The sequence below is a fragment of the Pipistrellus hanaki genome (assembly GCF_964339955.1).
Source record: "Pipistrellus hanaki genome assembly, chromosome: 5".
In the NCBI taxonomy this organism is placed as follows: domain Eukaryota; kingdom Metazoa; phylum Chordata; class Mammalia; order Chiroptera; family Vespertilionidae; genus Pipistrellus; species Pipistrellus hanaki.
Window position 1 is genome coordinate 19,565,210 of NC_140507.1, and position 13,894 is coordinate 19,579,103.

The 13,894-nt window shown below is 51.6% G+C and overlaps 1 protein-coding gene across 4 annotated transcripts in view; it reads right to left on the reverse strand.

Moving 5' to 3' along the window:
* Window positions 1-287: 287 nt before the first annotated feature.
* Window positions 288-13,894, reverse strand: part of ARHGEF37 (Rho guanine nucleotide exchange factor 37) — a 31,358-nt gene continuing 17,751 nt past the window's right edge. The window contains exons 6-13 of one of the 4 annotated variants that reach the window (XM_084884218.1): window positions 12,795-12,925; window positions 12,013-12,117; window positions 9,945-10,055; window positions 8,684-9,013; window positions 6,643-6,771; window positions 5,426-5,621; window positions 3,854-4,011; window positions 288-3,173 (exon numbers count right to left, since the gene is read on the reverse strand). In XM_084884218.1, the coding sequence (XP_084740344.1) occupies window positions 2,964-3,173; window positions 3,854-4,011; window positions 5,426-5,621; window positions 6,643-6,771; window positions 8,684-9,013; window positions 9,945-10,055; window positions 12,013-12,117; window positions 12,795-12,925 (1,370 nt within the window). In that variant the 3' untranslated portion in view covers window positions 288-2,963. Of the gene's footprint in view, window positions 3,180-3,853; window positions 4,012-5,425; window positions 5,622-6,642; window positions 6,772-8,683; window positions 9,014-9,944; window positions 10,056-12,012; window positions 12,118-12,794; window positions 12,926-13,894 lie in introns of all 4 variants that reach the window. The other 3 variants (XM_084884219.1, XM_084884217.1, XM_084884216.1) reach the window with 3 other exon arrangements.

The following is a 13,894-nucleotide window of genomic DNA, read 5'->3' on the forward strand; positions in this document are numbered from 1 at the left end:
GTGGCATCTATTATTGCCCCAACACCCACACTGCATGTAACACTGCTGACTGGCCTCTCTCACCAAACTGTGGGCTTTGGGAGGCCACAACTGTCTGACTTCTTGCTGTTTCCCCACCAGCTAAGGCCAACTCCAGGAGGCACCCAAAGTGTGCTATAGACACTTCTTAAGTGAACACAGGAATGAATGAGGTGCCATTTTTAGGTGTAGCAAGTACCCCAGAGAACAAATGTCACCCTGGAGAATCTGAGTATCCAATGGTTAGAGACACACAAATTCAAGAGGCATTTTTATCTTTGAAGTCCTTTATTCCCATTGGTTCATATCAGTTATTCACCAAGCTAGAGCTCATCACATTAACCAAGAATCCACTCATCCTTCCTTTGATATTGTAATCTTGTCCTCCTGTCCAAAACTGGGCTTGGGCCCAGAAGGTCAGAGAGGTGTCACTCCACTGCAGGGAGCAAGGGATCAGTCTTCCACTCTTAGAAGTATTGTTCAGTTCAAAGGCAAATACCTTAGCAGGCTCAACAGTGAAATAAACAAGACACAGTGCAGTGGTCCTAGGCATTGCGGGGGGGGGGGGGGGGGGGGGAGGAACACATTATGAAGTCCCCTGGAGAAAATTCAGGCCATTCTCCATCTTCTCAATATGCATTTCCTCACCCTTCAGTGACTTTCAATCTCATCCCCTGGTCCACGAGAAACCATACCCCATGTGCGACTGATACATTTTTATTTTCCCTTCATGAGATCCATTTAGTTCCAAGTGTATTTCCTTTTCCTCCCCTGTGCCTACAAGAACATCCAATTTTGTGCAGGTCCCTTTTAACGGCACTTATTAAATATACATTCTGGGACCTGACAGAACAGGCTGTCCTGTTTCAAACCACTTCTAAAGCTGCCTATTCAGAGCCACCGAGCTGGCACAAGGCACAGAGGGGCACGTCCTGGCTTACAGGACTCTCTTGTCCACCACTGCGTGCCTAGGACAGAGGTTCCCAACCTGGCCGCACACCCAGCACCTGGAGAACATCCTGAGGTCCTGAGGCCCAGACCACTCCCCAGGCCAATTCCATCCGAATCTCCGGGTGGGCACAGTGGAAAGCTGCCCAGGTGGCTGCAGTGAGCGGCCACACTGAGAATCCCTGAGCGAGGGTTCTAGCCCAGGGCAGGCTCTCGGTAGGTACTGTGGGACCACAGACAGATTTATTTCATTGTCTGCTCCCCACTGCTTCCTATTTGTATCAGAAACCTGAGCAGGAGAGAGAACGGAAAATAAATCAAGAGCATCTTGTAAAGTAAACTGGAACCGGGAAAGGAATTGTGGGAACTAGCTTCCCTTGCATTATGCATTCTTCACGCTTTCACAAGCCCCGAGGCGGTGAGGGACAGACTGTCTGGCACAGGCGTGTACTGGTATATGCATCTCAAAAGCCCTCCACAATCCAGGCACTGCGGTTATAACAACAGAGATGTTCTTGGAACTAAGTCTCAGCTGCCACCTGTTTTTACAGACACACTAACTTGGGTTGGCCCGAATTTTGTCGTTTGTATTAAAGACCATGCTGGGTCACCCTTGTGTTCTTCTGTGAGCCTCACCATTTATCCTAGCCCACACTGACATCCTAGAGGTGATTCAATAGCAGCTGCATCCAAAATTGCCCCAATGGGTCATTCTTTATTGAGGGGCTTCCATTTCCAGGTTTTAGGAAGTGATGACAATAGATTCGATCTCACCAAGTTCATGAGTTTGGCTCCTGGACTGCAGCATTGAGAAGGAGCCCGCGGCAGACCCTGGGTTTATGGGAAAGGACGCCGCGTAGATTAGCAATGCTTGCCGGGGGCAGGGGAAGTAGCAGAATGAATGCTGATGTGGGGGCCAACCTGAGGCCACTTCCGGCACATCCTGCTACCGAAGGTAACTCACATTTATATGCACAATCTGCAAGGAGCTCCCATGCTCTTCACCTCGCGCCAATCCCACCGCAGTCCTGTGAGTTAGGGCTTTATGGATGGGAAACGTGAGGTTGTGTCCCACAGTCACCTGACATCAGTCCGCTGCTGCTCCAGGCCCTCAGTGGCCTCCTGAAACCACCGGGGTTTCCCCGCTTCCAGAAGCAGGAAACCAAGCCATGACCTAACCTCCCCGACCCACCGGGCCTGCGATCACCTGCTTCAGTTTCCTCTGGGATTTGCATGTCCCTTTGTCCCCTGTTCAGAGAACACAGCAAAGGTGTGCAACTGCTTGGCAACAGCCTCGCACACCCCACCCAACACACCCTCCAAATCTCTCCCCTGGAACGGGCTCTGAATGTACCTACACACATTCCAGAACTGTGACCTGGCCACACCCACTCCCAGGCCTGGGCGAGACTGTCCTGAAAGCCTGTCCGCTGTCCCAACAAGAACCTGCTTCCCAACCAGAGAGGGGATCTCAGGGGTTCGCTGCCCACGATACCTCACTCCCAGCATGGAGAACTAAAGATGACAGATGGGTCAGCTGCGGTGCCTCCTGGTACCACAAGTAGGAAGTGGACTGTCAGGTCAGCAGCCCTGGGCTTCTCCAGCGCCCCTCTCTACACCCACAAAGCACACGGGTGACATTCACCGGGGTGGCCCTCTCCCTGGGCAGGCCCAGAGGGAAGCCCTGGTAGGACTGGCCATTAGCTACGGCAAATCCTCATCACCGTGACCTGCCATCCTCCACGCTGTGACTCCAGGCTGGAACAAGCTCTTCATGAAGACATCTAAGCCGTCCTGGCTGGAGCCCTCCGTGCCCGCCCATACCAGGCATTATGCAAGGGCAGCCCAACCCTTCTGGCTGCCTCCTGGGTGCCCTTCACCCACCGCATGCTGGCTTCTCCCCCTTCCACCCTGCCTGCTCTTTCTTCTCTTCCCTCCTGGGTCACAGCCTCTAGTCCTCCTCATCCCTTGGCAACTTGGGCTCCAAGGAGGGCAGCCTAGGAGGGCAGACTCCAGCCCCAGGGAGCCGGGCTCGGGGCCCTGGCCAGGAAGCTGGCAGGCACATATCCCCTCCGTCCGTCCACTTCCACGAGGCTCCATTCGGGGTTCCCCTTCTTGTTCTGGGGCTCCAGGATGACCACTGGCTGGCCCGCCTGCAGGCTCACTTCATGGCTGTTTCTGGCCACAAAGGGGTACATTGCGACCACCTGAAACTTGAGAGTGACACAGCAATGGTCAGGGTGGGAAGACAGACAGACCCCGCCCAGGAAGGCTGTTGATCCCTCCCAGCCAATCAGTCCCCACTGCTGGGCAGGCATCGCCTCCCGAGCACATCCTTGGTCTCTCTGTTTCTGCTGCTCCCACCGCTAACACGCACAACGTGGCAGGCTCTGTCCCAGCGCTTTGCCTGCTTTTGATTGTCACAATTCTATGACTCCAAATGCCCCATTTTTCAGATATGGACACTGAGACTCAGAGAAGTTAAGGAACTTGTTCAAACTCACACGGGTGGTTTTTAATGTGTCCACATGGCTGTGCAACCATCCCTACTGTCGAATTCCAGAACATCCTCATCATCCCAAAAAGAAACCCCACACCCGTTAGTGGTCACTTCCCATCCCTCCCTCCCGCAGCCCCTGCCAACCACCGACCTTTCTGTCCCTAAACATTTCATATGCATGTAATCATACAAGGCACGGCTTTCTGTGTCTCACTACGTGTGGGAGCATGCCCTGGCACTTCCTTTGTCTGGGCCCCACCCCTGGCCAGGACACTGGTGTGGCCACCTACCAATCAAGGCCCCAGACTCATTGGTAGTGGCCCCTCCAGAGAGGAGGAAAATCAGAGCCCCTCTCCAGACTAAGCCCCCCTGCACTCCCAAACTCACCTGGGTCCCGGTTGGGACAGCGGCAACCAGGCCTGGGCTGGGCTCCGGTGTTGGATGCCGGGAGGCCTCGCCAGGCCCCGCTTGCTCCCTGAGCTTCTCCTCCCGGGGGACGATCTGGTACGGCTCCAGTTTCCCAGCCGGCACGTACCCTCGATGTCCTGTGGACACAGCGAACGGTAACTGGCTACAGGCCACTTTCCCCACCCCTTTGCGTGAGGGAGGAAATCACTGCCATGCATGGATGACAATGCCACCAACACAGCTTCTTGGCACTAAAAGGACATCTAGAAACCTCTCAGCGCCTCCTCTCTCCCCTCCTCCCCCCCACTAGCTGTCTCTACCTTCTGCTTGCACACCCCCAGTGACAGGCAGCTCATTCCCTCCTGAGGCGGCCACTCGGCTCTGAACTCTCTGACAGAGAACCAGTTCTCGGTCTGTGATGAAAGCTGCACCACCGGCCCCTTTCCCCTGAGGCAGCTGCTTCCTTACCCAGGACAGCCTTTCCAAGGCAGACACTGCCTTTCTCATCTCCAAGAGCCCGGCTCCTCTTCATGTGGAACTACTCCAGTGCTGTTCTGGCTGCTGTCATAGGAATGGCCACCCTAGGTGCCAGGCCGGCACTGATCACCTAGTCTTCACACCAACTCCCCATCTTGCTGCTGAGCCCGCTGGGCTGGGAGGCTCCGACACTTCTCCAGCTCTATGCAGCTAGTGAAGCGGTGGGACTGGGGTCCACACTCAGTCCTTGTCCCCCTCTTTCCCCCTCTCCTCCCACCAGGAGCCTTGCTTTAATCCCCACTCAGTTGTTTTCAGCTTGAGTCATGTGACTGTTCTTCCACCATTTCTGCTGGATTTATACTCTCCTTAATGTTTTTGTAGACTCACTTTTTAAAATCTGGTCTTGTACTACACAATAATAAATAAAGTCATGGGTTTATATACTAGTTATTTTTTTTCCAATAAAATTAACATCCTTAAGTAGCAATGGTAATGAACTGTCTGATGGGGGAGGGACTGTCCACAGATCCCTCCCACCATCCTGTGTAACCCCAGCCTCTGGGCCATATATTCTTTGGAAGTTGCTCCACTGGTCCATCTCTTCCTGGGTTCATGGTGCCCCTTGCCTCCTGCCTGGCTACTCGGGCACCCAGACCTGAGCACCACACCCCTAGGGTGTGACCAGGGCACAGGAAGATCCCCCTCATTCTGGACATCAGACACCTGTCCACGTAGCCAGATCCAAACACCCCCTTCTCTGGCTCACAGGGTGAAGTTCTGTCCACCCTCTGGTCTGTGAGGTCCCCAAGGCAGGGTCCTTGTCTCCCTTGCACAGCGCCCAGCACCCTGGGTGCTGGATAATAGATGTGGCGATGGAAGACTGAACCCCTCTTTTTGGCCTTTCATGCACCACCCTGACCTGGCTATGCTCCAAGCCCTGCATTTCGCCTGGGCTCAATTCCCTCCTTGGATTTGCAGGCCAGACTCTGACCTCTGAGGGCACCTGTGTCTCCCACTGGTCCTGTTGGGTGGCTTTCCCAGAGGGAGGAGAAGGGCCCACAAAGTCCCACATACCCCCGGTGTCCACCAGCCAGCGGCTGCTGTTGCCTTTGGTGTCCTTGTTTTGCAGGAGGGCCACGATTTGGCCCCGAGGCAATGACAGGTCGAGAGTCCTAGAGCCACTGGTGTTGCTTGTCACCTGGTACAGCTTCCCGGGGCCGTACTTGGTCAGGAGAGCCTGCACCTGGCGTTCAGCCCCTGGAAGGAGTGGCTGGGAGAGGAGGGATAGACAGTGCTTAAGTTAACGTGTCAAAGCTGGGGCCGATATCTGCCCAACAGGCAGTGGATCAGATGAGGAACACATGCAATTGGTATCCAAGGGAATCTCACCTCATTCAACCTCTAAAATCCCTAGCTTGTTTTGCTCAGTTGGTAGAGCATCAGCCTCAGGATCAAAGAGTCCTGGGTTCGATTCTGGTCAAGGACACATGTCTTGGTTGCAGGCTCCCCTTGACTAGAATCAGACCAGAAACCCTTCAGTTTGCAGCTGATGCTCTAAGCAAAACTGGCTAGAGCAACTATACTTTAATTTTTTAAGAAATTCTATAGTGAAAAGAAAATTTAAATGTCTTACTTTTTTTTTGTAAATTTTCTTTTTTTTTAATCCTTGTTTGAGAATATTTTTATTAATTTTAGAGAGAGAGGAAGGGAGAGGGAGAAAGAAAGAGATAGGCAAACCTGGATTGGTTGCCTCTGGCATGCACCCCGACAAAGGGTTGAACCTGCAACCTGGGTATATGCTCTGACGGGGAATCGAACCCCTGACCTTTCAGTAAACAGGACGATGCTCCAACCAACTGACTACACTAGCCAGGACTTAAATGACTTCTTATTTAAATGTTTTACTCATTCTGAATGCTGGTATTTGAAGCAGGCCAATGAGAAGGTGATAAAGAGACAGTAAATTTTGATGAAAATTTTGAAGAAGTTCCAGGTTTTTGGATGTTAAATGCCACTTGTTCATTATTATGCCTAATTTCACTTAATAATAAAATGTTTGGGCTTTCTTATTCTTGACCCATGGGTTCTGTTCTGATGCTTATTGGCCATGAAGAGCATGGGTGAATGACAATGGGAATCCCAATAATTCCCACCCCCAGCTCTCAGGAAGAAAGGAGAGAGGGAAAGGGAGAATGTGTCCTGGGTAACAGGAAACATTAAAACTACAAAAAGGGGAGGAAATAGGGGATTGAGCCTCACCCCATTACAGAGGATCAAAGAGGGTCACTTACTTGAACAGTGGGAGGTGTCAGCTCCTTCTCAAAGTTCTCTTGAAAGGAGCGAAGCTGCTGACCGGTCTGGCCCAGTGCATCCTCCACCAGCTTCCTGAAGGCCGGCTCCGAGAGGTGGTGGTGGGGCAGCTGGGTAGGGACAGACACTGTCAGCCCACAGTAAACCCGGTGTGTTAAGATGGGCCTTTGTGTCCTGGTCAGCCGTCGTTTTTGTCTGCCTAGTGCCCCACATTCCTTTGAGGAAGTGTCCTTCTATGGGGTCCAGTAGAACTGCCCATCCTGGTGCTCTGGCCACAGAAGTGGCAGTCATGGTACCCTGTAGAGGGCCCCTTGGGAATGCACATGGATGACCTTTAAATTAATGTCAGCTGAGTCTGAGGTGACTAGCATGGCCATCTCCCGGAAACAGCCTCCCAAAATGTCAATCAGTACCGATTTCTTATCTTTATCCATGTGCTTGGAATGAGGAACAAATCTCTGTCCTTGTACCAAAAAATGAGGAACTTACCCAGGTCTCAATGAATAGGAACTGGGCACACCTGGAACTCCTTTTGACCTTAAACCCCCCTTAGGAAATCAATAAATAAGCTGTGTTGTCTATGGTGGGGGTGGCTGTCCCTTCATCAGAGTGACAACTCCACCCAGCACCAGCTTGAACCTATTTCTGTCTCTTTTCTCTTTTTTCTCAATCCCCAGCTCCTCCACTCAGAAACCTGTCCTTCCCCCCTTCCATGAGGGACACGAAAAAAGAAGCACCCCACCGCAGCACCCCTTCTCCTAGGCCCCATGATTGGCCCAAGGATCGGACAATGGGTCCAAGTGGGGCAATGGATCCATGTGGAGTCTTCCCATCAGATTTAGGCCATGAAGGCTGGGAGTGAGAGGGTCATTCTTCCTTTGGATCCTGAGATGGAAAGGTAAGAGCTTGGAGCTGTTAGGAGCCATCTCTCCCACCACATAGAAAAAGGCCGGCCTGAGAACAGAGCCAATCCAAAGAGGGAAACAGAGCTAGGGGTGGAGTGAAGTTGGCCCTGCAAACATCATCTGTACTGAATGCAGCTGGGTCTCCACCTCCATCCGCTCCAGTTATGCAAGACAATACATTCTTCTCTATGCCTGACCTGGTCTGGAGCCCGAGGAGTTCTGAATAACACTCTGTTCAGAGACTTTGGCCTGTTAGGCATCTCTTGCACTCTGATCAGATAACCTAGGAGTGAGTGAGACCCCACAGCTAACAAAGACGCGTCCTCTCTGTTAACAAACTTGCTGCTCTCATTCTGATTTAGAGCCTCCTTTCCCCCATCCCCAGGATGCAGACGGACTGAGGGTCTACCACGCAGGTCTTTTCCAGGCTCCAAGGATGAGTCCATCAGTCATGGAAAGGCCCCAACAGTCTACGGACCCACCAAGACGTGCCCTCTTTCTGCTTTTATAAAGTTGAACTCCCCTACCCACATCTGTAACACTCCCCAGTCCAGCACATCCTAGCTGGACTTTGAATACAATAGGGTCTGGAGAAAACCCTAGAGGGCGAGAGGAGAATGAAAATATCATCTAATCAGATTTCCCCTCTGCCTTTAAGAAAAAAGATAAAGGTTTCTTCCTGCTGTTGGTTCAGGCCTAATTCAATTCAAAACGAGCATCTGAGAGAGAACTCTATACTAAATGCTGTGAGGACCAAAAGGAAGAAAAGCCTACAGTCTCAGCCCCCCTCAAAGAGGAGAAACAGCTTTATCCATCACCCCAGGAGGCAGGTTCTGGAAGTGCTAGTCTCCCAGCAGAGCTTCTCTGCTTCTGAGTTCCAGAGCCTGGAAATGGCCTGGAGTTCCTGTCCCATCCTTGCTTTTATGATCTGACTCTACTAATGAAAGGAGAACAGGCATGAGAGAAATCCGGAAGGTCCCCACGGCCTCCTCCTCAGCACCTGATGGCCTGTTTGGAAGGCCCAACCTCCCTCCTGGCTCCTGCAAAAGACGGCTGAAGGGGCTGCGTGGCCTTGCCTGGCCATTCCCCAGAGGTGCCACAGTCCTGGAGTCCTCACCTGGGCCGAGCTGCTCTCTGCCCTCTGCAACACTTGCTTTGCAAGGTCCCTCTGGAGAGCCATGAATGTGCCCAGGATCTGGCCCAGCCACCGCATGGCCAGCTGGTTAAATTGTGGGAGCTCAGCCACCAGCAGGGAATTGAGAGCCTGGTACGTGTGCCGGGCCGCCTCCTCCTCGTAGGTCACGCTGCCCTCCTCCAGCAGCTTCTCTTCTAGCCGCTCAAAGTCCAGAAGTTTGTCCAGACGTTTCTTGATCAGGTTCTGAGGACCGGCCAGTGCTTTGGCCAGGCTGCACAGTGGCTGCCACACCAGGTCTTCCAGCCGCTGCTTCTGTGGGAGAGGGGAGCTTGGGAATCCAGGAAGGAGGTGGCAGCGGGTGGGCACCGGGAAAAGGGAGCTTTGAAGGTAGGCAGGCGTTGGTTCCAGCCCTCCCCCCACTGACTAGCTGTGGCCTCTAGCACGCTATCTAACCTGTCTGAGTCTCAGAGTGCCCATCTGAAAAATAGGAACAGTGCTGGTAATGAGGTTAGCAGCGAGCCTGGAATAGAATAGGTATTTAATATGTCACTTCTTTTCTTAAAAAATATATTTTTATTGATGAGAGAGAGAGAGAGAGAGAGAGAGAGAGAGAGAGAGAGAGAGAGAGACATCAATGACGAGAGAGAATCATTGATTGACTATCTCCTGCACACCTACTACTGGGGATCAAGCCTGAAACCCAGGCATGTGCCCTTGATTGGAACTGAACCTGAGACCTTTCAGTCCGCAGGCTGATGCTCTATCCACTGAGCCAAATCAGCTAGGGCTAATATGTCACTTCTTAATATCGTTACTATGCTTGGATATTGAAAAAGATTTTGTATAGAGGGGTGGTCAAAATCACAGACTTTGAGGCTCAGATCCAAGCTTGTCACCGACCATCAGAATAACGTGGGTGGCCAGCCCTTCCGAGCCTCAGTTGTCATTTGCAGAATGGGGCTATTAATAGTATCTACCCCTAAGCCCGAAAACAGTATTGTGAGGATTAAATGAGGTGAAGAATGCGAAGGGCTTAGCTCAGTGCCTGGCAGACAGTAGGCTCAGTAAACATTAGCTGGGGCTATTTTTATCGTTAAACACACTAAAAATAATCTCTGCCTTGCTGACTACCCAGGGTAGTTATGGATGTGACAATGTGTGAAGGACCTGACATCTAAATATTACCCTTATAGGTTCTGTCACCTCCCCAAAAAAGAAAGAGGAAGGGAGAAATTCCACTCACAAACTCAGGGAAGGCCTGGAGCTGAAGGTCTCTTGCCAGGTTGCAATACTGCCCCACAGGCCCCGTGGGCATGTCCAGGTCATATTGCTGCGGCCGGAAGCGGAGGAAAGCCTGGGCCAGAACAAATGAGAGACAGAAAATCATGACCCGTCACGGACATCTCACACCTGCATCCCCTCCACCGGACTCTGAAGAGGCTGTCCAGGCCGTCTGCACCTCCCCTGTGACAGGGAAGCACACCCTGTTCTGTCCTTGGAAAACTTAGTTGATTAGACAGTTCCTCCTAGACTAAGCTGAGCCCAGCTGGCATGGCTCAGTGGGTGAGCATCGACCAAGAACCAAGAGGTCACAGTTCAATCACCAGGCAGAGCACATGTCTGGGTTGGAGGATCGATCCCCCGTAGGGGCATGCAGGAGGCAGCTGATAGATTATTCTCTCTCATCATTGATGTTTCTATCTCACTTTCCCTTTCCCTTCCTCTCTGAAATCAATAAAAATATATATATTTTTTTAAAAACGAGAGAGAGAGACTAAGCTGACATCTTTCTCCCTATTCCAGCGCTTCCCAAATTCACACATCTGCACACCTCCCTTAGGATTTTTTTTTTTTTTTTGCCATGTCTATATTCCACACTTTTTTTTTTATATTAACACTTTTCTTTAAATCAACTAAGCATTCCTCCTTGAAACAAAGCATTTAAAAAAACAAACACCTTAGGACACTACCCTAAAGGGAAAACCAGTAATAACTGCCATAAATAGTCATGGAAGAATAACTGCTGTGAAACAAAATTATTAAGTCTGCCTGGATGTCACTGACGGCTGCAGGCTCCGAGCCCAAAACTGCCTCTGCCGTGTTAGCAGCATGCCAGCCAGGGTGGCTTTTCCTGGACTCAGAGGAGGAACAGAGAGAACCACTCTGTCCCTGTGGGATTCCATGTAACCCTGGGTCTGTCCCATAAGTCCTGCCTCCGGGAAAACGCAGCCCGAGAGCCTCCAAACATGGCCCTCCCCCACAAAGCCAGACAGGCCTCTCCTGTGCCTCTGGCCTCTCTCCCTCGGGCCTTGAGTGTTTCCCTTGCTTCTCCCTGTGCTGATCGGATCCTTCCTCAGGGGGGCCAGGATGAAGCAGGAACAAGCAGGGAGATGTGTCCACAGAGGAGTGTGACACGACCACCCCCCTCCTGGTACGTACTTCCGGAATGCCACCCCAAGTCCCATTATCTAAATAGCCCATTGTCGTGTGACCAAAGCTGGGTTTGCGCACATGGACATGCCTGAGAGCAAAGCCACGTAAGAGGGACACAGGAGATGGAATGAGTCAACATCGGTGACAGGAATGAGCAGGGGATTTGGGCGCAAGGAAAATAACATGCCGGATGGGCAGGAATGCCAGCTGCTGTTCCTGTGGGCTGGATTCAGTTTATAGAAATATATTTCCTCGGGCCTGAACAACACTTACATTTTCATTTCATGAGCTATTCCCATGGGCACATTGTGAGATTTCACCTAAAAGTCTGAATTTCCAGTTTTCTTTTTTTTCCTTACAATCAGAACTGGCTGACCAGGGCTCACAGCAGCCACTCCCCTGAGCCAAGTAATAAATGCCCCTTTAAAATGTATTCATTCATTTGTTCAGTCAGTCATTCAAATTCCAAACATTATTACATATTGACTTAATTACCAAAAAGTCCTCATAAACAGACATTAGGCTTTGTATACACGGACACTTCACTCAGTAATGTTACCTACCTGGCCCCTCGCCCCTGCTCTGGGTGCTAGTCTGACAGGGTTCTTCTGAGAGCTCTCACCCCAGTGACTTTTTATCCTGCCTAGTTGGAACCCCAACCCCTGACAGCTCAGTGGGCTCAGAAGCTGCCCCTGTCTATGGCCTGTCGGCTGAGGAGTGCCTGCCCCTGGGCCCGCTTCTGGCCTGCAGCCGAGGGAAGACCTCTTCCATTTGGTTCCTGCAGCTGGTACCTTTGCCAGCTTGTCAATGGGCCCTGCACGCCTTCTGTCCAGGGATCCCAACCCAGCCCCTCCCATTATTAACTGCAGGATGCTCACCTCCAGATTGTCCATGTAAGCTGCCACATTGTTCTTCAGCTCAGTCACACACAGCGACACCCAGTGGAACCTCTCTTCCAAGTCATCAAATTCCTTGTCTTCTGTCTGAGAGTCAAGTTATTCTTGTGAGAGCCATGAAAATCCACAAGGGGGCAGCGTGCACCATATACCTGCATCCTCAAGTTTTCACTGGGGACCACCTTTCCTCAGATCTGCCCCAAAGCTGAGTGGGACAGTTAGAGGCAGGGAGTGCAACTTAGTGGTTTTGTTTTCAGACCACAGAATCAAATACACAAGCATATGAGTCCTGGTTCCCCTGCTTCCAAGCTGTGTGACCATGGGCAGGTGTTTTACCCTCTCTGAGCCTCTCATCTGCAAAATAGGGGGGGGGGGGGCGGGGGGAGATAGGAACACCAACTTCATTGTATGGACCAAGTAGTGCCTGGTTCACTGTAAGTACTTAATCAGCCTGAGCTGCTATTGGCACCCATCAATCAAAGCTGGTTCCATGCCCAGACCCAGAGATTAGCTCTGCTACCTGTGTAAAGGGGACCCAGAGAGAAAGCAGTACAAGGTGCAGTGGAGAAACCCTCCCCCAGGCTCCACAGAATCAAGTAGGGTGCCAACTCTGCCTGTACCTGGCTATCAATGCTGGGAAGTCATTCTCTCCCTTAGCCTCAGTTTCCTAACTCTGAAAGCGGTCTAAGCACCCTGACCCGTGCACGCCCTGCACAGTGTCGCTTGTCCCTTGAGATGCGACCCTTCCTCCTGCCCATGCTCACCCTCAACACGAGCCCCGCCTCCTGCTTCAGCAGCTGGCTCAGCCGGGTGGTCTTCTTGGAGAGGGTGTGCGTGTTGATGCGGGCCAGCCGCTCCCCGAGGGTGAGATGCTCCACTTTGTTGTACTTGGAAGCTGCACCAACAGAGAGGGAGGGCGTGGGGACAGAGGCAGAGGCAGGAAAGCAAGCATCCAGCACAGCTGGCTAGGCACCTGACTGGGCCCTCTTCTCAAAGTCAGGGTCACACCCATGAAAAGCTTGTGAGTCAGGGAACACAGACAGGCTGAGCCCTCACTCTGAGGTGTGAGCCCCGGCTGAGCAGCCTGCTTGACTTGGATAATTCGCCCCTCTCAAGTCTCAGTTTCCTTATCTGTAAATGAGGTCAGCCAGCTCGTGGGATTGCTGGGAGGATCACCTAAGATGATAGGTCTAAATCTATTGTACTTTCTAAAGAAGAAGCCAAGTGAGAGGTGATTTGCCTGAGGTCCCTCAGTCACGGTTAGTCTGGCCAAACTGGGCCCATAGTTTCCTACTCCTGGCTCAGAACTTCCTGCTGATTGCCAGACCCCAAGCCTGAGTTTTAAACCTGGCTCTGTCCCTTATCAGCTCTGTGACCTGGAGCAAATGACTAATGCTTCCAGTTTACCCAACTGTGATATAAGACTAGCAGTGCCAGCCTCGAGGATCAAACAAGATAATAAATGAAAAACATGTCCTAGTTAGCCCTTAGTATTAAGCCTTAGCTAAATTATTATACTGTCTCAGTTGTGCAAATGAGTTTCTCTCTCCTTAGGACATTGCTTTATCCCCCCCCCCCCCCAAACCTTTCTGTTTTAACAATCTGAGAGGCAGGAAAAAAGCCATGTGAGGACACAGAGAGAAGGTGGTCTCTACAACCAGGAAGAGAGCTCTCACCAAAAACCAGCCCTGAGAGCACTTTGATCTTAGACTTCCAGCCTCTGGAACTATGAGAAAATAAATGTTAAGTCATCAAAAAAAAAAATCTGAGAGGCAGAACCCCACTTATCCCCCTTCCCGGCCTAGGTATGTACACAGCCCTTTGCCTCCCTAACCCCCCACCCCCCACCCCATCATTTCTCCTC